This window comes from Lates calcarifer, linkage group LG13 (genome assembly GCF_001640805.2).
Source record: "Lates calcarifer isolate ASB-BC8 linkage group LG13, TLL_Latcal_v3, whole genome shotgun sequence".
In the NCBI taxonomy this organism is placed as follows: Eukaryota; Metazoa; Chordata; class Actinopteri; family Centropomidae; genus Lates; species Lates calcarifer.
Genome location: NC_066845.1, coordinates 23940624 through 23967568, shown reverse-complemented (window position 1 = coordinate 23967568; position 26945 = coordinate 23940624). Strand labels below are relative to the sequence as shown.

The 26945-nt window shown below is 39.5% G+C and overlaps 1 protein-coding gene across 1 annotated transcript in view; it reads right to left on the bottom strand.

Moving 5' to 3' along the window:
* The window catches only part of adamts3 (ADAM metallopeptidase with thrombospondin type 1 motif, 3), a 122566-nt gene that overhangs the window by 87209 nt on the left and 8412 nt on the right, over positions 1–26945 (bottom strand). The window contains exon 4 of the mRNA XM_018669075.2: positions 5224–5380. Within this exon, the coding sequence (XP_018524591.1) occupies positions 5224–5380 (157 nt within the window). The remainder of the gene's footprint in view (positions 1–5223; positions 5381–26945) is intronic.

Below are 26945 nucleotides of genomic sequence, written 5' to 3'. Positions count from 1 at the left end.
ATTTGGTCTTTAGTCAGTAGGTTTGATGGTAAGTTTCTTAACCTTCGAACATTCTCAACATTTTTTTTTCTGTAGAGTCTTTTCAGATAAAAATCTCTTCCATGAATCACACTGTTGATGCAGTGGAGCTCTGCAAAGAAATAATGCACTGGATGATTATTAGCACCTTTCCATGTGTAATCCCTCAGCTTTTGTTTGCTTTCTTTGGCACCTCGTATCACAGAAATTTGTTTTATAGGAAAACAGAAAACACTCGCGGCTGTTTAACTTGCAGGAGTGTCAGCAGAATCCCATTTCTACTAAGTGAACTGTTCAAACTGAAAAATTAAGCAAAGAAGTAGAGAATTATTTATTCAGATTCTTGTTCCATAAACAGCAGGATAATCTTTTGTTATAGGTGAAGCTGCAACAGGCACAATTCCCACAGTCGAAGGGACCTTAGCAAAAATGGAGAACACTCCCTCACCATCAGAGGAAAAGGAAAGTCGACTTTGAATGTATGTGGACATCCTTTACCAATTCTCTAGTCTTGTAGTCTATGTCTGTTTCAACATGACAGTGCCCCGTGCACACAACCAGATCCATGAAGAAAGTCTTCCCAGTTTGGTGTGGAAGAACATGACAGGCCTGCATAGAGCCCAGACCTCAACCCCATCCAACACCTCTGGGATGAAGTGGAACACCTCAGTGCATCATATTTTATCAAGTCATCAGTTCTTCTGCATCTTTAGTCTCCATTTGTGAAGAAAATTGTAACAGAAACTGTCAAATAAGTAGAGTGGAGTAAAAAGGGTTAGGGAGCATTCAGGTGTCCACATTCATCTACTGTTCTTCTATGCATGAGTATTATAACTTAAAGAAAAAAATAAAACTGTTTCTGTTTGTGTAAAACCCTGAAAACCTTTGTTGCATCTTGTCACTGAGGATCCATCTGCCGCAGAGGAGCAGTTTTCTCAGCATCTTTGTTTTCACACACCCCAGCTGCTCACAATCTGAGGCTGTGACACGAAATATGAGGTGCTGAAACAAACACAGCGCCTTAACCGTGCACACTACTGAGATCAGGATTGTAAGCAGCAGCAACACTTTCTAAGCCTCCTCTCCTCTCCTGTTCCTGTGAAGTCCATTCACAGTGGATGTTGACTTCCCTTAGACTGTGTGTGGGAAAGCAAGCACTGTGGTTCATGATGCAAGTTCACAGTAACTACTCAAAATCACTGACATTGAATACATGTAAAAATAACAATCCCATCAGCTCCCAGTAGATGTACACAGAGCTGCCTTGTCTACTGTATGATCAACACTAAAGGTCACATCTCTACAATTATGTTTATCAAACCATCTCACATGTGGGTGTTCAATTCTTTAAAGTGAAAAATACAAAATGGCAAATTCCATGTGGATCCATGGAGAACCGTGGGTGCTTAGAGATTAGATGAACAAAATAGGAAACAGTTACATGGAGTCAGTGGCGTGTGGTGACTTTAACAGAACCAAAGAGCCAAGTACTATGAGTTCAAACAGGCAATATCAGATGCTTTGATGTATGGTGAGACATTGCCTCTACGTCATTATCTATCTATATGTCTATTTTTTAGTTTAACGTGTCAGGCAATGTTCGGCTTGCCTGAAATAAAGTTTTAGCAGAGTGCCCTTCAAGGACACACAAAATACACACCTCAAAAGCTATGGAGAACACTTGCATGGGTCATTTTTCCCAACTGCGCCGCTCCTCAGAGGCAGGACATGCCTTGCTCATAGGCATCGCAGCAGGGGTTGTTAGGAGAAGAGAGGAATTACTCATCCTCTGCCATCACCCAGCGCGAGTCTGGAAAAATAAATCTTACAATCCTCCAGTTTCAGAGTCTTGGTTGGTTGAAAGTATGAAATCCAATCAACGCCAAAGCACCACAAAAATGGAGCACGGCCAAGAATCGAAGAGTGTGATGGCTCTGCTGCACAGTGCAAATAATCCTTCCCAGCACCTGTCAGGATCGATGTTAACCCTTTACTGTTGCCCTTGTTTTGTTTTTTACTTGTCATATTGCTTAATGTATCGTCTCATGTGATGTCCTGGTAAAAATAAAGGTAAATCTGGCCGTGTGTTCAGCAAAGACTCTTAGAGAAAACCTTTATAAGCTGCTATCTGCCAACATTTTCACTCTCCTGACAGCTCTGGCTATACCACAACTCAAGTCACTATAATAGTCAGTAGTGAAGCCAGTATTAAATATGTTACATTTCATCTAACAACATTACAGGCTTAGACCTAGACTCTGAAAGCCAATTTAGCTTTTTTTAAATCACTTTTAACACTGTTCTTCCATGTTAAACGTTGCTCTGTGCATTAACAGGATTCTACAATAATTCTATAAAGAGGCAACATGCAATGCCTCTCCAGAGTCGTAGTTCTCCTAGTTTTTTAAGTTCACAGTCATGTTCTTTTAAACTAATGTATGTATGTTTTACTGGTCAAATATCATTCAGGAAACCAATGAAATCTGTATTATACGACTACAAAAACGGCTCTGTCAGTACAGTCAGTAAGATGATTATTCTTAAGCAGCCTGGCAACAGCAGTACAATATACGTGTGCTTACCAGCAGCTGTGAACACATGAGGTGTTGAGTAGGAATAATTTTCTAAGGAAAGGTTGCAGCAGCAGCAGCAGAGCACAAATCAGCTGAACGTGGAAAGTGGATGTCCCCCTGAGAGAGTGTATTATGTTTTAGCTGTTAACACAGTGAAACAGGGATTGATTTCTCCTTAAGGGGCCACATCTCTGCCTAAGCATGTTGTTTACAACTGTACACACCATGTTTATTCCACCAAGCTCTGTGATGGTTCATTTCAAAGACATAATAGAAGAAAAGATGCTAACAGCAGGGAGTCCAGCTTTCTCTAAAATGGAGTGAAAGGATGAAATAAAAGCATGTTGTATGTTTTGTTATGTTTTCATCTTACAAGAGCAGAGATGACCTCACTGCCATTGCATTTTACTGATTGCGGCTGATAAAAGTAGCCTTTTTATTCACATACATTCACAGAAACTGATGACCGTACTGCACACATCCTGTGATCATCGCAATCACTCACTGCAATCACGCTTCATAGTAAATCTTGCTTTCTTCTCCACTAATAATTCAAATACAAAAGCACTGTTAGAGCAGAAGACTGTCGCTTGCTGCTTTGAACAACCTCGTTGAGTTTATTTCCACCAGGATTGTGCTTATTCCTCCCTGTGGGATTCCTGTTTTCTCCTATTGATCACAGTAAAAGCTGTGCACTTCTTACATCCCCAGTGAGATGATCGTAAACAGCCAATGAAGAGGCCAATTTAAATTTAAATGAGTGTTGAGGGGTGTGTTCACATGAAATATTTATTCAGCAAATGAATACTCTATATGTATGGGATCCCATGGTGTTCAATGTTCAATGAATAAAAAAATATATTTTAAAAAATATATTTTTATATATAAAAAATAATCATATGAATAAATTGTAAATGTAAATGGGCAAAAACTGTTATTTTGACATGTTATTTTATCATTCATATGTCCACTGTGGGCCTCTAAATGTATCCAAGTAAGTACGTGCTTGAAATATGTGGAGGGGCACCACATACATATATTTTAAAGTATTTATTCTTATGATTATTTACTCCCTAATGTCTTTTATTTATCTACTATGTCTAACACTTCATACATATTCCACAAATATGAGTGCTGAGAGGTGCTCCTTAAAGTTACAGAGCTATTTTGAGACATTTAGTAAGCAAAAACAATCAGTTTTCCTCCCATCTCTATTTGTGAATTCAGATGCTCCTTAATGTATTAGATAAATAACATGTGATGTAGTTTCTGGAATGATAAATTGAGAAGCTGATTCCCTGAGCACGCTCTGCCCTTTCTTTGGGTTGACTCTTCTTTAAGCTTCGTCAGAGAAAATAGTTTCCATAACAGTAATCAGGGCAAATGTCTCTACTGGCAGATCATTTTTTTAAAGGAAATGCAGCACTTAGAGAGTCTGTCAGAAGCTGCTGTGACAGGTTTAGATACTGATGCAAGCATCATAGCAGTGTGCATTCATTAAGATGGTACTGTATGCACATAATGCCTTGGATGATGACACAGCCCGTCTGGCTCAGAACCAGTATTTCAGCACTGTTTACACCACAGCCAAATCTAGATGGAGCGCGACTCAGCCAAACACATTTAACAACTGACTCAGTGGAAGATTTCTCACATATTTGACTCTTCTTTTCTATGACTGACAAAAAACGCATGGCCTTTTAATACATTTATATAGATATATATCCTTATAGCTGATTGATAAAAATGTAAATATTTGTTGTTTCCAAACACAGTGATTCACATGATTCATGATCTTTCCTGGGAACAGATCTGCACACACAGCGGATGTGACACATCACAGTGACAGTGACATTTGTTTGGTATAAACAGAGTCTGAACTGGGCACTTACAGCAAGCAGTGACAGCTTTTAGCATCAATAATAATAATACATTAATAATAACAGTAATAGCAATAGGAGAAGATGCTGCTGCAGTCAAAGGTCATTTTTATTTATTACTTTAAGAGTTAGCTATGTTACAGTGCATATAATATTACCGTGGATGTCTATTTGTCACGTGTCATGTGGTAACGCTGCCTTCACACCTGATACATTCACAGATGAAGACTGAGATGTGGTTGAAAGCTCAGCAAAAAAGCAACTGCAGCAAACGGACTTGAAGAGTTGAGAATTTTTGTCACACGTACAAGAATTAACTTCCATGCTCATTGTACTAATAGTAAAAGGAGCTAATGACTCTCCTCCCTTGAAAAGCCTCTATTCAGTTGCATTAATGCACAATTTTATATCATTTCAATTCTGATATGTCAAGTGTATCCACGTGTTACATTAGATATTTATAGTGGGTGGTTGTAGATGCAACAGGAAGAGGATGTTTTTATTTCCTAAGCGATGCTGTACCATGAGCAGACCTGATGGGCAGTGGCACTGCTCTTGGTCGTGGCCAACTGAACCTTCATTACATTAAATCCAGCATTAGCGAGTGATTGATTGATTATAGTAGCCTGAGTGAAACTCCTCACTTCATCTGCAAGATTCACAGATGAATCACTAGCAGCAGAAACACTATAAAAAGTTACGCGACTGCCTCCTGTCCCAGGAGCAGTTCCTCCTCTGGGTGCGTGTCCTACCTTGCAGCTGATAGTCCACAGAAATGTCGGAGGGAGCCTGCAGCAGAGCCGACCTGCGGTAGACCACATGGACCCTGCCCTGGTCCTCCAGCTCCTGAGTGTCTCTCTCCAGCGGCTCGATGAAGTACTCGTCTGAGTCGGTGCGGATCATCCCAGCCTGCAACACAAAACAAAAGGTCAGTGAGTGTGTAGAACCATGCTCCTCATACAGCAAGTGAACGAGGGGAACAAGTACATGCGGAAACTTGTCCCTCAGATACTTGGATAACATTTAAACTGTGACACAGCAAAAGAAAGAGGCAACAGAACTCTTAATGCCCTGCTATAACCAGCCATGATCTATTAAACACCAACAATTATACTGATAAGGTCACGAATCAAGTTAATTGTTGCATTAAGCTGTGATGACATTTTGAAAAACATCTGTTTTTCTTTATCAATATGTAAATCTATGCAGCAAGGGTCCTGAAAATCTAATGAGACATCTACTTTATGGGAGAAACTTCTGCTGCAAATCAAATCTGCTTCATTTATTTGCACACAGACAGACAGACAGACAACACCATAATGTCCTACCTAACAATGTCCCAGTAACAAACAGATAGTGTGATGCACTGATGTAATATTTAGTAATTTATTCAAGAGAAAATGTGTTTCCAAGTACTGATTGCCTGCTTTAAATGTATTCGGGTCTTTGTGTGTGACATTGCTTCATGCTGTTTTTATTTTTTTCCTTCAACTTTTATTTCTGTTTGCAATTATCAGCCGGTTACCCAACAGCTGCAGGTGGTGATCAGAATACTCTTTATCATTAGTGACACATTGGTATAAAATTGCTTTGTGATGGCTACGTGCCGCCCTCAGATTTCCTGCTATATGAAGCCAGTCATGCCCATTAGTTTAGGGTGGATATAAAGGTTCACACTGTCAGGCTAACACAATCATGTACACACAAACTGAGTGTACGGCTCATCAAATCCAAACAATGTGCTAAAGCAGGTGTCACACACCTAAGGCTGCAAGCTGTATCTAAACACACCATGTGGTGGATGGAATTCCCCTTAGCTAAACAATCTATAGGCGTTTTCTGCAATTACTGTGCAATTTCCTCTACACAAATTTAACAAATATGCCTTTCAAAAGTGTCAAACATGCAGTTCAGAATGCTAATAAAGCTTCTGCTCTGTGTGCTGTTTTGATTCATCCAGGACGTAAATGAAAAGTGCAAATATGTATGGTCTGCTCATCTGGAGCAGCACTCAAGACATTTGTCACTTTGCTGCTGCACACACCAGTGAGGCAGGAGGAACACTAATGATTTAATGTTTAACAGTCACGTTTATCCATTGGAGACCGAGCTGCTTTGGCAGAAAAAAAATGCTGTTACTGTGCACCTGTACGCAGACAGAGCCACCTCTCACAGAGCTCCAGAGGAATTTGTTCCAGTCCCTCGGTTGGTCGGTCCAGCTTCACTGCTGCACCTCACAGGCGTGGCCTTCCTCGCTCTGGCCTCTTCACTAACACCTTGTTGGTCTGTGCACATATGGTGCTTTGCAACCAACACGCACACTGAACTCATTTCCAACTCCCACAGTCCCCGATCACCTGAACACCCCCCACCCCACACTGCTTCTCTCTTTCTATTTACTCGCACTGCTGGCCAGACTCCAATTTAAGCCCTTATTGAAGTTTACATGTAACTTTGATACTGTGCGACTGAGTCTCCCTGCAGCCATTAATAAACACATTAACAGAATATTCACGATCTGAGGTGTGCTCACAGAGATGAACAGCCTGGAATTGAAATAAAATTAAAAGCCTCGGCATCCAGATGACCTCTTACTTCTGCAGCGGGGGAAAAGACATGATCATCCCAAAAATGTGCACTGCTTGAGATGTAGTACTGCAGCCATGATGCCGTGTTAAGTCTGATTGGTTATGATGCCAACATGCGTCACACGAAAATTGGATTATTTAAGTTGCCAGTGGCACCGCCACCTGTTGCTTGGCATTAGCTCTCGTCGAACCACAATCCTAAAATATGTTTAAAATTCATGGTCCTAAAATGATGTTTAAAATGGCTGAAACTTCTGCTTTAACATTAAGGTGATGAAATGAATTGCTAATGTAGCCTGGAGCCCTGGGTACACCTGTCTAATCGAACCCTGCTGAGTTTTCTTATAAACAAACATTTTAAACTTTGCTACCAAAACATATTGTGTGTGTCCCTGAGGCCTAACAAACACGTTGAATACATTTCCTCCCTCATAAAACACTTTTAAACTTGTGTTTTAAACCTGTATTGTTTACATCCATGCTTACATCAGCTGGAAGTCTTCTTCTTTGGCACCTTTTTATTTTCCATGTTTTATGACTTGCATGCAGTTTGGAGAAATGTATATCAGGTCACCCACAAGCTCATGCGAGTACACATCATGAGCATCCTCAAGCCTGTTCCAGTCCAGCACGAGATCAAAGGAACAACCACGGGTCCCATTCATTAAAAAATTGCTTGCTGGTGCCAGTAAAACTCCACAGGGTATCTCTAAGGTCAACATTTTACAGTTTGGCTTTTCCTAACTGAGCAAAGCAAGATCAGAGGTTCGTGTGGGGAGCCTGCATCTGAATACATAAGTTCTACTACTACCTCCAATTTAGATTCTGAAATGATCCATCCAATGAAATAACAACAATTTCAACTTACAGATTATCAAGGGAATTCTGTCTTCACTATTTTCCAGATATCTAGAGTGTGTGGGTCTTTTACAGCCTGTTCTGTTCATCTCCAGTTATTAAAAACATCGACACATCTCTGGGTGACACTTTGCTCACAAACAACCTCCTGACCTCTGCACATAAGGAAGGTCTCTGCAGCTGATATTTCCTAACAGATATACATATGCAAATCAACAGACAATGTAGAACATATATAAAAATATGTCCACAGACCTACATTTCAGGTTTCTGTAGGTAATGGAATAATTGCAAAACCTTTAATGTTGTGTCTATTCTTTCCAGTAGAGAAAATACAGCTACGTACTGAAAGGAAATCTGAATCTTACAGCAGGACGATCTGTTCATATTCAAATGAATCTGCATTTGACAGCTATGACGACAGCTGGAGGTTATCAGAACATGAATGGATGAGGTACAGCACAGGAATACAGAACAGGAGAGATACAGTGGTTTCCTTATCAAAGAGAACGGTGTCTCCTGCAAAGTGAATATGATGCTGTTCAAAAGAGATTTTCATGATTTTAACGGATCAACAGCTACATTAGACTAATTCGTATTCTAAACAAATAACAAATAGCTGCCGTGAAACTCTTAGCCTGGTGTTTCAAATGTGTAACTGACAGTATAAACCACATTTTAAGTTGAAAAAGTTCATGTGAGGGAACATTTTTAAAATGCACATTTTTCTTGTTGGCGTCTTGCGACTGGGATTTCCTCCTCAGCTTATTGTGTACATTTATCTTACACCTGCAGGCATCGCTCGCAGACACATATTATAAATATTCTGTAGGACAGCATGCATTGTCTGCCTGTGCTGCAGTTTGCCTAGCAATGTACCAATTATCAATTCCTCCCTTGCGCTAGAGACAAGGTCAGCAGATCATCCAGCCTGAATTATCCCGAGCACATCCTGTCACTTAGTTTATTTTCTCCTTTATTTACTCGGAGCTCATCTCCTACCTCGATTGACTCATCAGCTTGACACTAAACAGATTCACCTTAAGACTGTTGTGTTGACAGTAACTGAGCTCGGAGGTGTACAGCATTTTAAATTAAACTGGTTTGAATTCAGCAAACTTTGCTCTATGAATGCAACAGTCAAGAGAGAAAAAAGTTAATGGGCTCAGATGCTGAACAGGTCATGCTTCAGTTTAGGATCATCCTCAAGCATCTCTTTCAGAATAAAATCAAGCGCAAAGACAGTGAAGATTTGAATCTTCTCTCAAACACATCATCAATTAGGGCGCAGGCCTATTAAAGCGCCTCTCTGGGTGAAGGTGGGATTCTGAGGCTGCAAAAATAAAGATACATACGGATAATTGGATAAAAGTTGTGATTCTATCCAGTGCTGTTTAATTCTGACCATCTTATGAACTATCTGAGCAACTGGAAATGCCAGTGTCTTGTTAAGATGTGGCAGAGGGGAACAGTGAGAGGAGTCCAGGTCCAACTTTTAAAACCAACATCACACAAGGGTGTCTGTAATGAGACAGGGGGCTGATCAGAGCTGTCTGTGCAATGACGCACAACTGGAGATTGTTTAGACGAAATCAAAGATCTTTCTGTGCGTAAGACAACACATAATACCGGCTGCACTTTCACTGAATGATGCAGTTTCTTAAAAAATATATAAAATAAAAATAGTCCAGCTCTAATCAATACAGTCAACACTTGTTGTTTCCACAGTTTTTAAACCTTTTATCTGAGCTTTTCTATGGTAAAAAAAAAAAAACCCAGAGGTATAGAAAAGAGAGCAGCTCATTAAATATCTACTTTACCTCATATAAACCCTTAAAAAAAAGATATGCACATGTCCACGTGTTATGTGGACATGTGATATTCAGCAGAAACATGCTTGCTGTGTCTTAACAAAGAAAAAACCCTCCCATCTCACTGAGCAAGGCCCTTCAGTAATCTGTATCAAGTGCTGAGCTCTCATCAGTTTGAATGAATGGTGACATAAGCACTTGAATACAGCTGTCCTGAGATTAATTTTTCATCTGTAAAAAAGAACAGAGACATTTCATGCAGAGGCATTACTCTCTTCCTTGTTCTTCCTGATTAACGCTCTCAAACGCACTGGGGAGGCGAATGGCTCAGAAACTAATTTTCACCTTACTGCTAATTTTTTTATCTTCTTCCAGGCCAGGGAGAGCTGAAACTGGTTACACATTCAGCAAAGGTAAATTCAAATCACAGCATGTTGAGACTTAAGGTATTAAAAAACCTATCTAACAGTAATGCTATCTCCTCTCAAAGCACATAAGTGGAGGTAGAAAAAAAATTGCACACATCCTAAGGTGACCCACGAGTCTGTGATGTTCTTAGAGAGAAAAAACTAAATTGTTGAATGGGCAAATAAGGGAAGAACATCTTTAGTACACTGACATCGTACATACATTAGCATTCAGTGAAAAAAATGCATTTATTTCAATAGGAACTAATGCAGATGGCTCTGGCAAAGAAACCCAAAATGTTGAACTAGGGCTGCAACTAATGATTATTTTAATTACAGATTCACTTGTTGATTACTTTCTTGATTACTTGACAAATTGTTTTGCCTATAAAATGTCAGAAAATAGTGAAAATACCCCATATAATTTCCTGCAGCCTGATGTCAAGTCTTAAATATCTTTTGATATTATACCACTGTGCAGTGTTTTGGTGTCTGATTACTAGAACCAGCCTCAGCCTTATATTTGGAAGGATTTTAGGTGTATATAGCACTTCTCTAATCTTAACTTAACGACCACCCAGAGCATACATGAGCCATTCACCCATTCACCCATTCACCCCACATTCATACACTGAATGGCTTAATTGATCAGTGCTATTAAATGTGTGTGCTATCAGGGGCATCAGTATCTTGCCCGAGGACACACTGACATGCCGACTGGAGGAGGTAGTAACATTTAACAAATAGTAAAAATAACTGGATACTAAACTCAAGTAAGAGCAGCCTGACAGTTGAGGTACACACATGCAGGAGAAGAAAGTGAAATGCGGTGTTTCACAGGGGACTGCAGTGAATCATCAACTACTATAGCCAGCAATGCAACACATTTACGTTGTGATATTTTTAGCTCAGCATTCCTCATGTGAAAATTCTGTGACTGCAGCAAACTGTTGCCCTAAACAGAAATTGAGACGTCGGAGGTCGAGTAATACAGAGCACACGTTCGAAGAAAATTTCATTACCGCCCTTATTTCGCAATATCTCGTCTCCAGCAGTGGGTGGATCAGAGCAGTCAGCTCAGACTGTCTCTGTGACCTTACCTCCATGATACAGTTATTATTGAACAATAGTACCTGACACACAGGAAAGTTTCTGAACAAAGACAACACATGAACCTGGACTGTGTGCTGCTGGGGAGTTCATTTTGAGGTCACTTCTTATATTTGAAAAAGGATTTTTTCTTTCTTTCTTATTTGATTTGATTTATTTATTTATTTATTTTGCTTTTTTACTTTAGTTACTTTACTTAGTACTTATGTGTCACATCGCAATTTGATTTATTTTATCTGCATCATAACATTAGGAGAAGCACCCTTAATTTCACTGTATACTTGATGTACAATGACAATAAAGGCTTTCATTTCAATTCAGTTCATTTACAGAAATATTTAACTGGTCAATTCTATTAAATGCTATCAAACATAGGTTAATACAGTTCTTATATTTCTTTATGTCAACATCATCATCTGCTGTTACAGCCAAAAAAACAAAGGAAATATACATAAATAAAAGAAGAAATGAAAGAGGACAAAGAAGTCACTCTTTGCATAGTGAAATTCTGTCGCTCACACCTAATAAAGAAAAGTAATTTGGACGGCTGCTGGATGAATAATTGAAGGACATACTTGAGTGATTATTTTACCTGGAGTAGTATAATGCAATTATCTGTCAATAACAGAGCTCTGCAGCGTGACTGTCTGAGGCCAGCGGTGAGCTCTGTCACCTCACAGCGAGAAGTTTGTGTCTCACAGCAAAATGACAAACCAAGCTCATGCAGGTAAAGTATGACAGACCTCCTCCTCCTCCGCTGGTGTTTAAAATAAGCAAAAAAAAGGACAGTTTCAGGCTTTAAGTGTCTATTACAGCCAGTTGTCTGCTGAACCCTGCAGCATATTGAGCCAATCGTCTTGTTTCACTGATGCAAGTGTACAGAGGAGGTTCACAAAGGTTTCAACTGAGCATAGCAGCAGGTGCAGATGGATTGTGAGGATATCAAAACAAAAATGTTATTTATTCAAACATCAGCTATAAACTCTGGCAAGTGCTCTGGTGGGATGAGCTGATGGCATCATGTCCCATCACGGCATCACTCTGGATTGAGGTTTTTTTTAAAGATTTGACTGCTGATTGTATGCATGCTTTTTTTTATCTCCCGGTGACCACTGAAAGCAAAGTTGTGGCTCTCTCTGTCCCAGATCCCCTGAGAGCTTTAGTCAGGACATGTTAATGTGTTTTGAGGGCTCGTATATAATCCGTCAGAACCGTTCCCTGGACCATTTAAATTAGAGATGAATCAAGCGAGTGAGATCCTGACAAGAAATAAAAACTGACCGCCGTGCAAGAAATGAGGATATGAACTGGAAGAAGTAATAAGCTCACTGGTTGTTCTAATTTTCATCCAAGGCACTTCAAGGCCTCCACATCTGTTTCAGGGGTTAAGAACCAACATTTATTCTTGCCCCTGGAAATCATCTCCTGCTGCTGGCCAGCCCGGCTGTTTTCTCTTGTTGTGTCTCCTCTGTTTAATCAATGATACAGTTCAATTGGTTCAGTATGATGAAAGGCTTCATCATCACCTAGCATTGACTCACCTTAGGAACACTTTAAGCATGTTACGAGGCACTTAAACCGCAGTACTGGGATTTATTGACGGCAGTTTGTTGATTGACCTCTATGATCTGGCCTCTGGTACTGACTGGAATGGACACGAGACACATTTTCACAACAGAGAGCTGAGAGATAGCTACTTACATTACCATGCATGTCTACATTTAGTATGATTTATTATGTAGTGCTGTGTCATATCACTGAGAGGCTGAGGATGTAACTGTTAATCACCATTGTTTTGCAACAAGCAATTCAAAGATGTGTTCTTGGACTCATTTTAAAAATGATCTCCCAACATTTTAATGACTAAATGATTCATTTGATGATGAAAATACATACCCACGTAAATGATATATAGTGCCACAGGAAAAGTATTTTTCACTACTACGTGCATACAACTGGTGACTAAAGCTTGCATAGTACTTTTCTATCTTAAAAGACACAGCACTTTACAATTTGTCTCTGATTCATTCATCCACAAACCAACGATGGCAGAGCTGTCACACAGCGGCCTGACCACTGGGACCAATTTGGGGTTTATTGTCTCACTCAAGGACAATCTGACATGTGCACACGAGGAGCTGGAAATCAAACCACCAACCCTGTGATTAATGGACAACTTGTTGTCCCCGCTAAGCCACAGGTGTGCCTAATGATGCCTGAGCAGAAATAGCTTTGTTTTTAAAAGTTCACAAACCAAAAAGGTTGGGTACCATTTGACTAATTGATTGATTTGATAATAAAAAACAATCAGAAGCTGCAGCACTAAAAGTGATTTAAAGCTCCAAAATGTAACTTTGCTGATCAACAGCCTCTGCAGTCACGAGTGGTAATTAATTCTGTTAAGTCTCTGAGCTGTTAATCAGTTTTTTTTAAATCAGTACAGAAAACAAAACCTATCAATTGCTTGACTGGAGCTGCAACTGCATAGTCCCACTCACTAAACTGAAACACAGCCCTGGCTTCTGGAGGAGGAAGCGCTCTCACTGTAGTTATCCAGACTCTTTATATACTCATCTTTACATACTCATTTCTAATTCTTGATATTTCTCAGAGATGAACGCTGGTTTCTAATGACTTCTAAGTCTTTTTAACTGATCTACAGTTCAGCGTTAGTCTTGAACTTCCTGGGCCTGATTCCAGCAGTTTAAGCTGCTGACTATCACTCAGTTATTAGTAGATTGTATCTACTCACCAAACCAAACCTTACACAGAGCAAGAACAAGCACTCAGGGTGTGGAGTGGGAATGACAGACGCCCCGTTCTCCCTATTAGAAGTCAGTGAACCATCAGATTGATTCGAAACTGTTATTTTAAGGTAAAATAGTCACATGTTGTTGCTCTAACCCCCAAAAATAAGGTCACATGGTGCCACCAGCCTATAAAAACTGACTTACTGCACCTTTAATTGAGGCTATATTTCAAAAAGACCAAACAAAAAAATAGGAGATACTCAGCTTAACCCTAACCCTCGTTGGTTTTTCCAGTGACACAAGAATTAATTTAATCTGCTGAATATAACCAGGTTTTTCAGGAGAGCTGATGTTTGGGTCAAAGTATGCATGCAATTATTTCACACATCCCACAGATGATCATCCAGGAATCTCGTTCACAAACAAAAAACATCAGGAAAATTCTTCTCCAGCTGTCTCTGAGAGGGAAAGTGTGTAAGATAAAATGCCTTGTGGATGATTATCTGGCATCAATCCCATAAAAAGTGTGAAAACTGACGTTACGCAAGACTTGAAATCCTGAAACATACCTCTGCTATCTCAGGGGTTTATCACAGCACATTTCTTGTCATCCAGTATTCAGCGATATCCAGTATCTGAGGAGACAATGGCAGGTGTCTGATAGAGGCTCAGCCAGTTGGTACCTAAACACAACCCTCAAAAAAGGGATCAAGAGTCCTGTGTTCCATCAGTTTAATATCCCCAACATCAGCCCCGGCCAAGCAGACAGCACTCGTCTGCCAAAAAAAACATATGGGATTCAGCTGAAGGGCTCCAGTTTTTCAGAAACAGTCTCTTTCAGTCTAAACTTCTTAAGGAGGTCGGTATGAACGTGCTTTCGTTAAAAAAAAAAAAAAAAAAAAAAAACTGCAACGTTGAAAAAAGGTCTGGATTCAGAAAGGACACTGCCACCTTTCACCCTCGGTGTTGTTCAAAGGTGTGTTTGCTTTCAAAAATGTGAGCAAACCTTCGTCATCATTACCTGCCATTTTCATCCCCATCCTTTAAAGGAACTTTAAGGGGAAAAAAATACACAAGTTAATTTCTTATGATTTGCAAAGAGGGCACTGAAAGTCTTCAATCCCCTGGAGAAGAAGTGGAGACTATTTCTGAGAATGCCTCACAATAATAAACAGAAATTTTCAGAAATATCTCAAAGTACCCAAGAAAATTAACATGATAATAAATCCTTTTATCAATATCCTCAATAAATTGCATTTTCCTTGCTTTCTGTTTTACGTTCAACCTCAGATGTGAGTAAGCAGAGTTTATTTTCCTCTAAAGAGTTTTTGAAAAGAATAAAATACTAGCAAGCTTACAGATAATGAAATTAGGAGAGAGTTTGTTTAAAGTGAAGGGCAGAGAAAGGTGAAACAGGCTGCACTTTGAGAAACAATATAAGAATTTATTTTAGGTCTGTCTTTTTGTGCTGCTTCGCCGAACAGAGCAAACATTTACTGACGGCTTTGAGGAGGCGGCGAGGAGTCCACACTTTAAAATAAAACCTCACAGCTGCTGAATGGCTCTCAATGTCTGTCTGAAACGACAACAGAAAATGTGGGCTCCTCTCAGGTTTATATAGGTCATGATTAAAAATGTTTAAACACATAAATATCAATAAAAGCACTCCGGCCATACACACTGAACTGAACCCTCGACTGCTGAGGAGAAAACTTGGAAGAAATAGCTTGGCTTTGCATATCTTGGTGTGCCTCCCCTCCTGTACCTCAAACCATATACCCAAACAGCTCTGGGGTCAAACCTCTGCAACAAGCCTTGGCTAAGTCAACAAGGAACATTAAGAACTATTAGTGAATAAAACTCTTGTGCCCAACTACAGTTCACTGCAAAGAGGAACTGGCTCACTTTCTTTTTCTAATCAAAAAGGATATTTTCTTTGCTTTTTTTTCCTCCACAGCAGCTCCAGATATGTCAGGAGCTGTGCACGTCCAGAATGCTCTTTTATGTCTTAGAGGCCAAAAGTTTAGACCACTGAAATTTGTCACTCTTCATGAATCTCAGCGTTGTAAACGTTTCCTCCGGGCGAGCCGTGCCGGAGGAGTTTGAAGAGGAAGCGTTAAAACAGCGATGGATTAGGAGAGCATTTCAGTTAAAATGTCCTTCAACAGGCAGGCTGTTGCTCTGAAAGGATACTCTAACTGATGCATTACCCATCAGGCCTGGAGTGTGTTTACACTTGCGAGTCTCACACACACCACAGACACAGCAGTGCCTCACCCTTTTGGCTGGCAAAGCCGATTATGCAACATGACACACATCAAGAGGAAGCCAAGTTTTAGAGAGCCGCTGGCGAGGTAAAGGTTAATATCAACAGTCAGACATCCAGTTGGTGCTGTTCTCAGGTCAGCTCTCCCTCTGTCTGTCTGTATCTGTCGGTCGATCCTTTGGCCCATGTGCCTTGGCCTGCTGAAAAAAATAATCCTCCTTCATGCAACGCAGGGTAAGAGGAGGGTTTTGTTCCAGCTGTCCTGCTTCATGGAAACAAATGAGTGGGGCTAAAACAGTATTTCATGGTTGCTTTAAGGCATTTCCAGGCAGCTCACAGTTTGTTTGTCATGATGAAATAAAAGCTGGTACTTCGTGGCACGTAGACTTACTTCATGCTGTGGCTGAAAGTGTGCAAAGGCAGATTTTATTTTCTCCTCCTTCTCCTCACATGTGATGCAGATATCATGTTCCGTAATCAACGGTTATTGGAAAAACCTGCATGCAGCTCTGAGCCACATGGATACATGGCACCGAATCAAACAGATTTCTGTTTGAAGGCTCAAATCACAACCTGTCAGCAGTGTGATGACAATAAGGAGGGATGTCATTTTCCACTTTTTTGTCCCTTATCCAGATTCGAGATCTTTATTACAGATCATCTGTCGCTACGAAGATGAATCTAACAATTACACAATATTTTCCTACATAATACAGCTGAAGACCTACTAATGAATGAAGAAATCTCACGTCTTTCTCGCCAGCTGCTCACCAGATCAACTTCAAACTTGTTGTGTGTATTGCTGAGGACCAAAGGAAATGCAGCGTCAACTGTTAAGTTTTTCGGATTAGCAGTTCTTGAGAAATATAAAAAACATTATAACAGAACATTTTAATCCTCATGAAGGGAGGACTGATTGCAGAATTGTATTATACCACATCAGTTTTATCTGGGTGTACCTAATAAATTGGCATCTGAGCGTATGTGTCTCAGCAATCCTTTTGAATTTGTGATCCAGTAGTTTCTGATTATTAATCTAACAAACAGGGTCTACGAATATTTTTAGATCGTTATGATTTGATTAGATTTAAATGCTGAACTATTAATAAGATAACAAGCACATTTTGAACAGGTGCTGCACCTGTTTTGTATAATACAGTATCAGGAGAGAGTGGAGTGTCAGAGCAGATCTATTCTTACAGAGATTTTGACAGCTCCTTGTCACCCCTAGCATGAAAAAAAAACACTACTCAAACTAGTTTTCAACTTACAGCAGCACTCTAGAGGTCTGCTTCACTTACAGCATGTCATTCAAATAAATTCAAAATTATAGATTCCACTGTGGCAGTTTTTTTATATATAGCCAGAGTCATAAAGAACTATCTTCAGAGACAAAAAGAACAAGGAGTCCTGCCACAAATGATCTGGTTCCCACAGAGCCCTGATCTCCTCATCAGGACGAGACAGAAGACACTGAGACAGCCTACATCCACAGTTCTTCAAGAACTTCTTCAAGAAACTGAGTGCAGGTGAACTGAGGAGAAATGGCTGGTTTTAAAGGGAAAGGGTTACTGCACTTTGTATGTTAACTGATACATAAAAACTATTCATGGCGTTATTTTTGAAAGCATCCTCACTTTACTTTTAGTGCCTAAAACACAGTGTATAAAAGGTGTGTGTCATGTAATACTGTGATAATGGCTCCTTATCACTAAAACTGGTTTAGGTGTTAGTGTATCATAAAGTGTGGAAATTCTGTTATGTGATAAATAACAAATAAGATGGGGAATCTATTTTTGGCTAATTAAGTGGATTACATTCCTGCCACATCAAGACATTTCATGACACTGATGCAAATTGCCATGATCACTTCCTCTTGCTGATTTGCAGCACTGCCTGAAACAGTCTCCAGAGGTGGAGGATACTTAAAATAAATAAAAACATAAAACAAAATCTCAGCCAGCTCAAACAAATGTATATCATCTCTCATCTCCAAACTCTGATTCTACTTTGTTAATATAGTGGGCAGAACAGTTGCTTACAAAAAACAGTGAGCTACAACAAACACAAGATCATATTTGGATCAAGCTTCGCACAGTTCAGACAGACAGTTCCTATCGAGTAAACAAAGCCTTCATCTGCCTAAAGAGAGTACAACAGTAGCATGAATATTTGTATAAAAGCATTACATAACAAGACAGGGGAAGAGTTTACAGCCACAGCAGCTCTGTGAGGCCGAGCATATATGTCTGTATCAAACGTCACACCAATCCACCCAATAGTTGTCAAGACATTTCACTCCTGGCTCTTAAGGAGAAGTCATAGGGATCACCAAAATCATGAGGATTCATCCTCTGGGAACCATGAATGTTTCATGGTAATCCATCTGATGATAATTGTTTAGTGATGGTTTAGTCTGAACCAAAGTGGATGACAGCCAGTGTCATCCCTAGAACCGCACCGGAAGCATGAAAGACAGCTTAGGTGATTTAAATAGAAAGCACCTTTTCTGCTGGGATTTATTTCTGTTGGGGAGCTGAGGTGATTTTAATATTACTTGCCCTTGTCAGTGATTTTAATCAGGTTTGGCGTGTGTATGTGGGTAATATCCACCCCTCCTCTATTAATTACAGCTGCAATTACCAACTGATTTTCAGTGAACTTCCTTATGCTGCTCTAATTTAAATTCCATCCAGAGCCAGCGAATCTCTGCATTTTATCAGCTCTGGGTGAAATTTAGCTTTAGGGTGAAAATGGATGGATGCTGGATGTTTTTGTCCATCTGAAAGACGGAGACATATTAACATTAACATACAGGTCTATTTGGGAACCAATACAATGATGGAACAAACCACGTAAAAGCTCCTTAATGGGCTGTTGTGAAGTCAGCTACAGGTAGGTAATGTGTTTCTCTTTTTCTCTCCATTTTTACATTTTGTTAAAATAGTGCCAATATAAGCATGCCGGATGAGTCACTACCCTTCTGTGTTTGTAATGTGCCCAGTGATGTACAGACAACTATCACTGGATTACTTTGATACTGAGGAAAACTTAAAAACCTGATGTTTCGCAGGCAGGTTCTGTAGTGCCTTTTTCTCTGTTAGTTCTAAGTGGATTAATGGATGTTGAATCATAATTACTGGCTTTCTCTTTCCTCTCTTAAGTTTGTCCTGCTGAATGTCCATGTCCTGTAATTCTGCAAAGTTCAAAATCCAGTCTGGAACAATGAGTTAAATTACCAGGCACCACAGGGAATATTTTATCCTCTGACTCTAACCATAATGTTAATCCTGTTTGAATGGGGTTTAACTCTAAATGCATTAAAAGTCACACCTTAAGTGAGATGGATTTTACAGCTATTCCTGGTCTGCAAGTGTTTAATTTCAACATGGCTGTGAGTAAATACTAGCGTCAGGTGTGGGTCACATATTAAGAGCCAGCTAAAACAATAATCCAGCACAAGCCCTGCGTCAGTGCAGAAAGTGATCTCAAGCTAACTGATGTCTTTTTAATGTTTGCATCTGAGGGGAAAATTAAAAGTTTGAATGTTACTGAGGCCTGGAGCTCCATCACACATTCTATCATTTATAACAGCGTGAGGGAGTTACTCATTTCAAATCAGTTTTAGAGGCAGATCATTAATTTCCTCCATCGTCTCCCCGGCTCTGAACATCTATCTGGACAAGAAACAGACCCAGAGATTAGGTCCTGAGTCCGTGAATCCTAAAATACATCAGACACGAGAAGGCTCCCCTCTTTGCCTTTCAGGGTAACGACTCCACTATAAAATATCTGCAGCATGTGAACCATCAGCTTGCTCTGTGACAAGGGAATCCTCTGAGCACATGAGTGTACACGAAGAGAGGGACTTAAGAGTCATGTTGGAGGAGGAGGAGGATGATACAGTATACACACACTTCTGACATCCTGAGGTCAGTCACATTCCTTCATTGTTTGCTCTAATCCTTCTTTTTAAAGAGTTGTGTGCTCTAAGTTTTATCCCCGTGTACAAAAAAAGAAACAGGGCAGACTTAACCAACCATCCTCAGCTGAGCCTGCGTCCTTCCCTCTTCTCCTCTTTGTTTACGATGCACGTACTGTACTTGTAAAACTATCTTCCCTTTACTAAAACCACCATACAGACCAGGTGTGTTTCAAGGATCAAACACTGTCATTATATCCCGTAAACGGAAGCAAATGCCTTCATGGAGCCCATATTTTGAAAAAGTTGAAAAGCTGGTCCATGTTTTAAAGATTTTGGACTTACACCAGCCTGTATGTCTTCTCTTTCATCTTTACAAGTATAAGATACAGAAGATGAGTGCAGGGCTATAAGTTTTTGGATTTTTATCAGACTTAATAAAAGGTCCACACATTAACCTCGAAACATCAAAGAGCGTCAAAGAGAGTTTCTGAGCCACACAAGGCTGCAGTGTTTCTTAGCTGAAGGGGAGTTTCACAAACAAGACAGTCTGCTGCTGGACAAAATCCCTGAGATTAAGACTTTCATCTCAGCCAAGACCTAAGCACCAGCATCCCTCCTGTCTATGCAAATCAGAGAGACCACTCAGGAGAACATGTATAATATACATCAGTAAAATGTCAGAAAAGATCCTCTTTGTTTACCCTGAAACATTGCTCATAACCAGACTCCATTGACAAAAACAGTTATTTTAGTGGGCAGAACACAGAAGTTGCTGGAATACCACTTCCTTGAACAGTTAGTTAGTTTGTATTATTGTGTGACTTTCAGTGGTGCAGGAAGGATTAAGATTCTTTAATTAAGTTAATGTACCACACAATAACATACAGAAACTCACCACTAACTCCAGTGTTCTGTTCAGTAAAATAACTGTTTTTGTTAATGGAGTCTGGTAGTGATAGAGCAACGTTTCTGAACGAAAACTTTAATAAGAAGGCCTGTCTCTGTAAAAAATTCATCCATTATGTTATTAGATACTTATAATAACAATCTGAGTCAAAAACAAACACTTCAGGGGACATAGTTTGACACAGACAAATGCCCAGTTGGGCACGTACACTGTTCTTGCCAGAGTTATCCTTATGAGAGATGAATTTATTATCAAAATACTTGCTGATTAATTTTCTGTTGACTGACTAACTGTTGAATTGATTGTTTGCTTCAGTTCTAAATGTATGTATCAAGAATTAAAAATCAACAATTAAAGACACTTCATTTAAAAGGACCCGGATGTCAGTTTGTGAACATCAGACTGGCAATTTTTACTTTCCAACAGCTACAATGTCTCATACTTTAGGGCTTCTGCTTGTGGACAACTGCTCCATAAGTCATACTTTAAAAATTTAAATCAGAGTTAGAAAGTTTTCCAAGTTGTAGCATAAATCAAAAAATGAATCACCAGGGTGGACATGAGAAATAAATGAGCTGACAGGCTGGCAGACTCTTCCTGCCCCACTCTGCTTTGCACCATATTTGAATGTGCCCTTCGCCATGACCCTGACAGATTCATTTCTGGTCCACACATACGACTAAGTGCTCAGCACTGAATTTTTTTTTTAAATCAAGAACTCCTCTCTCCGGTTTCTCTGACATACATGCAACATGAAGGCTGTCTCCCACACAGGACAGCAAAGATCACCCTTGCTTCACCCCCACGCTGCTGCTGAAGTAGAGGAAGTATCTGCCTCATAAGCATTCAGCAGTCAAGCTGCCTGCCTGCTGCAGTAAAGACTTCCAGACAGCAGCCTGGCTATAATTAAGAAACAGTAAAACACACACCTAGCGAGGGCCAGGGCTACCACTTGAGATCAAAGACCACTGGCCCTCAACGACAGGCTTTTTCATCAGCAACCACCGGTTTGGCGAGTGTTTGATGTTGAGTTATGCAGCCCAGCATGCTTTGCATTTAGACAGCAAACAAGACAAGATATGATCATATTCTGCATCAGAGCAGCCAGAAAACCAAACAATAACAACTTAAGTAAAGTATAATATAATCAGCACAGTATAGCATTGTAGTATTATGTGGGGTAATGACATTTTATCAGCTTTTTGTCTGATATTGTCCCTTTCTTTGTTTAGATTTTTATTAAATTATAATATTTCTTTAGCATAGTAAGGTATAGTATGTAGTCCTTTTGGTTTTTTCTTATCTTCACCCAAAATAATCCAATTGTTTCAAAAAGGCATGTCAATTTGAAGTGTTTTTTTTATCCATACTATGTGCCCCAAAACATCCTTAATTAGTTGTTTCCTGTTGTTTCAGGGCACTGATCATTGCTATTTACAGTAAATGAAGTCCTCTTGTGATACTGACAGCACAGAAGATGCTTCCTGTCCTAGAGAGTGACAAGAACATGTGGAGGAAAAGCACAAATGAGCTCCGGGCTGTGTGCCAGCATCCACTTTAATAAGTTACGAAAACAAGAAATGGTCAAATTTAACAATGTTTGAGGAGTCAACATTATGATTATAATCACATTTTGCCCAGATTTCTTTTCTGTTATTGATTTCTTTACATTTTCCTTGTTTTATGATCAACTAGATTTTATTTCTGTGCTTATTGTTTTGTCCCGTTACATCTAAAACACATCATTTCCAGCTGTACTGATCACTGCACCTTACAGTAAATCAAGTCACCTGGTGATACTGACAGCTTAGACAATGAGGGGTGGGGTGGGTGTTTAAGCTGCAAAAAACTAAATAAATTCTGATTTTATCCTGAATTGATTTTACTGGGCTGTGCTCTGTCAAAGTGTAATCACTCGGTATGGTACTCTATCATATCTTTATAGCAGCAGCAGCCGTCCCAAATCATCCTTCCCCTGGGTAAAGCGACTGACCTGTGATGGCTGTTGGCTTCTTCAAAGTGACATCCTGCCACAGCAGTATTTACAAAGCAAAACTCTCACATCCTGTGTGGCCCCCCTCTTAGGCCTGAATCTCCTGCGAGGTTCAACTATAAATGTCTCTGAGAAGAAAGAGTTGGAGAGACCCAATCTGTCCCAGTGATGGACTGCTTCCTCCTGCCCCTATCAAAGGAAATGGCCAAATCCTGCGGCGCAGAGGACTGACTTAAAGGTCCGACTGGCATTATCTTTGCCATTGTTATATTTTTAGAGATTATATTCAGGATTTCACCCAGAGACGCTGCAGTCGTTCACTTGCCTGTGAATATTCTCATTCATCCAGGTCATACTTATCTCAAGGAAAGTTTTAAATCGAAAGCAACTGGACTTAGTTGTAGTCTAGAAGACGTTTCACCTCTCATCTGATGAAGCCTCTTGGATGAGAGGTGAAACGTCTTCTAGACTACAACTGAGTCCAGTTGCTTTCGATTAAAACTTTCCTTGAGACAGTCGTTCACTTCAGACAGAACGCAGCCAAGTGGTTGGTATTTTCACATTGTACACTCAGCCTCTGTTCTTCTTTTGACATTTTAGATGTTTTAACGCAGCAGGAAAATCTCAGAAAAGGGCAACCAACAAAAATAAAATATACTTTTTAAAGTCAAATAGAAACTAAAATCATATTTTCAAAGAAATCAAGATAAAGCTCCCCTGTGTTTGCTTGGACTTGCATATTTGGTTGAAAACTACAACTTTTATAAAAAGAAGAAATGTTATATATAATTTTATGTTCCTGTTGTGACAGCACCTCCTACATTGATGTTCTCAGTGGGTGTTAATTCTAACTTTGGACTGACAGTGTTAGTACTGGGAATTCAATTTCTACTACCACCTCTCTGCTGCCATTAATAAATATCGTGCTTTATGTGCTTCAACTTTGTCTGAACATAACCCAGCCAGTGATTATGTTGCCAGCACAGAATAACTGGGAAAACAAACTAGTTGTTTATGTTGTTTACAGCACCAAGTATCAAAAAGCTGAATATTGTGAAAGCAGAGACAGTTTAAATACCTGCAGGTTGACAGCGATGTGGATGTGTTGAAAAGGTATCATCTTGTATCAAGCTTTCACAGAGGTTGACAGCACATCTCCTTGCAGTTTTAACTTCCTATGAAAATTTCCAAACTATGCACAATATCTGTAGTGTTATTATAGTTGATATTTTCACGGAGAAAGTGAGGAGGATTTAACGTAAAGTTTGACAGCAGTTACAATTTCTTCGGTACAGAGTGTGAACTAAATCATTAATCTCCAAAGGGGCTCTGGGGCAAAAATTTGTTTCTGGCCTTCTCTTGATCTCTGGGTTTTTGACTGTTTGAATGTGTTAACTTTGGCTCCAGGGAATAATGACAGGCATCTTTCACTGTTTTCCTATATTTCATACACTGAACAATGGAATTTTTTTTGTCTGATGCATTTATGATGAAAGCAGCTCTTGGTTGAAGCCTTGCAGTTCTCCTGATGGAATAATATGACCTTGCCTGAGGTTTTCTGTGTGTTAATTACTTGAAACACACACAAAAAATGGAAGCAATTTGATAAAACACAACTTTACAACAAATTAGCTCAAGTCTCAAAACTAAATTTTTACACAGGTTAATTCTACAAGAAATACAGGAGTTGATATTTTTCTTAAGTTGTGCTAATTTTTAACAAAACCGGGTTTAATTAAGTTATATTAATGCATATTATATGGAGGTAACCTGTGGTTTATGGGGCACCTGAGTGGTTGCCCACTTGGTTCAGTAATCCAGCCTTGAACGTAATAGTTCATTATACTGTCCTTGATGATACAAAGACGGAACAAATGCCAGAAATGTCCAAAGATAAACTTAATACGCTGATTGATATTCAGTAGAATATGAGCCAAAACCTCTGGGGGCAAAAAATACACTACCCCTTCGGTCAAATACCTTGGAAATACAAAATGTTCTTTCACTGCATCCTACAGTACGTCAGCAGTTCAATGTCACAAAACCACCTTCAGCTGAATGACAGCAGCAAGTGAGAAATACTTTGAATAGTTTGTATGTGATTCAAAATAAGCTGAATTCAATGGGATGTTCCGCCAAGTTGAATTAAATTCAAATTAAAACTGTTAAATCACATTTTCTTCAGCTTTGGAATTAAAGGTCGTGAAATTCTATCATTTGTTGTTATATTTGTGAACTCTGCTGGACATAAATATCCTGTTTCCATCTTTACAAGTGTGACGATCTTCTGCTTTTCTGTGTTTTGTATCTTTTGAGTTTTGGACAATAAAACGAATGTTGTGAAGACGTTCTTGGGCTCTGGGGAACTTTGTTGGACATTTTTCACTTCTTGACATTTTATAGACTAAACAATAAATAGAGAAAGTAATCAATAGACTAATCAATAATGGAAACAAACGATGCCTTCGAGTGCAGCATGTCAACACTGAAGATAACATGTTTTCCATTGAATCTTTAAGAACAGGAAAAAGCTCATTTACCATTTTAGTCTCCTCTCATTTGGACTGACACCTCTGTCTTTATTCCTGCCTCACCTCAAAACGGTTTTCATACCTTCAGCCTTACAAAAATGCTGTTCATAGATTTCTTGTGGGATCTAAATGAGCCTCTTAACTCTGGGTTTTATATTTAGTTTTAGGTCAGAGCAGTCGTTTTGCTTTTTCAGGTGAATTTTACTTTTAGGCTTTTAGGCTTTTAGGCTAAATTATGTAAAGAGCTTCCTGAAGAGCTCAAGTTAGCAACACCTTTTTGAACTTTGAAAACACCTTTTTAATATTATATATTTAAGATAAAGGCTTTAAGGTGCATTTACTGTAGCTCTTATTAGCTGGAGATGACAATTACTTGAATAGTCACTTTGTGTGTTTGAAATGTCTCTGCATTTATGTGGTTGACTGCACACATTATAATCATTACTATAGTCGTTGTCAGTGGCAGGAGGGTTAGAAGTTGCAGAAAAAGATTTTAATTTCCTCTATCGTCAAGAGCTCTTATTTTCAGTTTCCTAACTGTAAGATTTTAACCTTCATCCGCAAAGAAATACTGTTTGTTTGTCTGACATTGTGTGACGGTTGACTCAAATTTCATGCAAAACACAAAACAATACCTGTCAGCTTGCTTCTCTGTAAATCAACAGGTTGACATTTTTCTGGGAAGTCAGCCCATTTTTTTATGAACATCTCCTCCCACCACAGGGGGGGGAGAAAAACTGAGGTCAGTATTGCACATTTGCTTCAGTTTTTGCTGGCCAGCAACACTGTCAAAACCTCACACTCCCAAGGCTGCCTGCGAGAATCTGTCTCAACATGTGCTGCCCTGTTACAAGTCTTTTAACGTGGAGAGAATAAAGTGAACCCCTGCAGAGCACCTTTTGGCCATCCGCTGAGAATCAAATCCTGAGAGGACACACACACAGTATTCTAAGAAAATGCAGACCACCAGGCTTTACATTAATGTTTCACAGTGATTCAGTGATTGCCTGAGGCACTCTTTTTCACTATCATCTCGTGTCACTTTTACTGGTACTGAATGGCAGGCTGATGACAAAAGCAGCCATGTTAACAGCTCTGCGATGCTATATGTGCTTTATGCTAAATGCTAACGTCAACATGATCACACTGACAATACTGACACTCATCATCTTATTTCAGCATGTTAGCATACACAGTACAGCATAGCTTAAAGGATTAGTGTGTAACATTTACAGGGATCTATTCAGAAATGTAATATTCAACTGTATTTAACACCATTTTGTCGGGTTGCTGGTTGCAATCTACATTGTCACAGCTAGATGTCACTA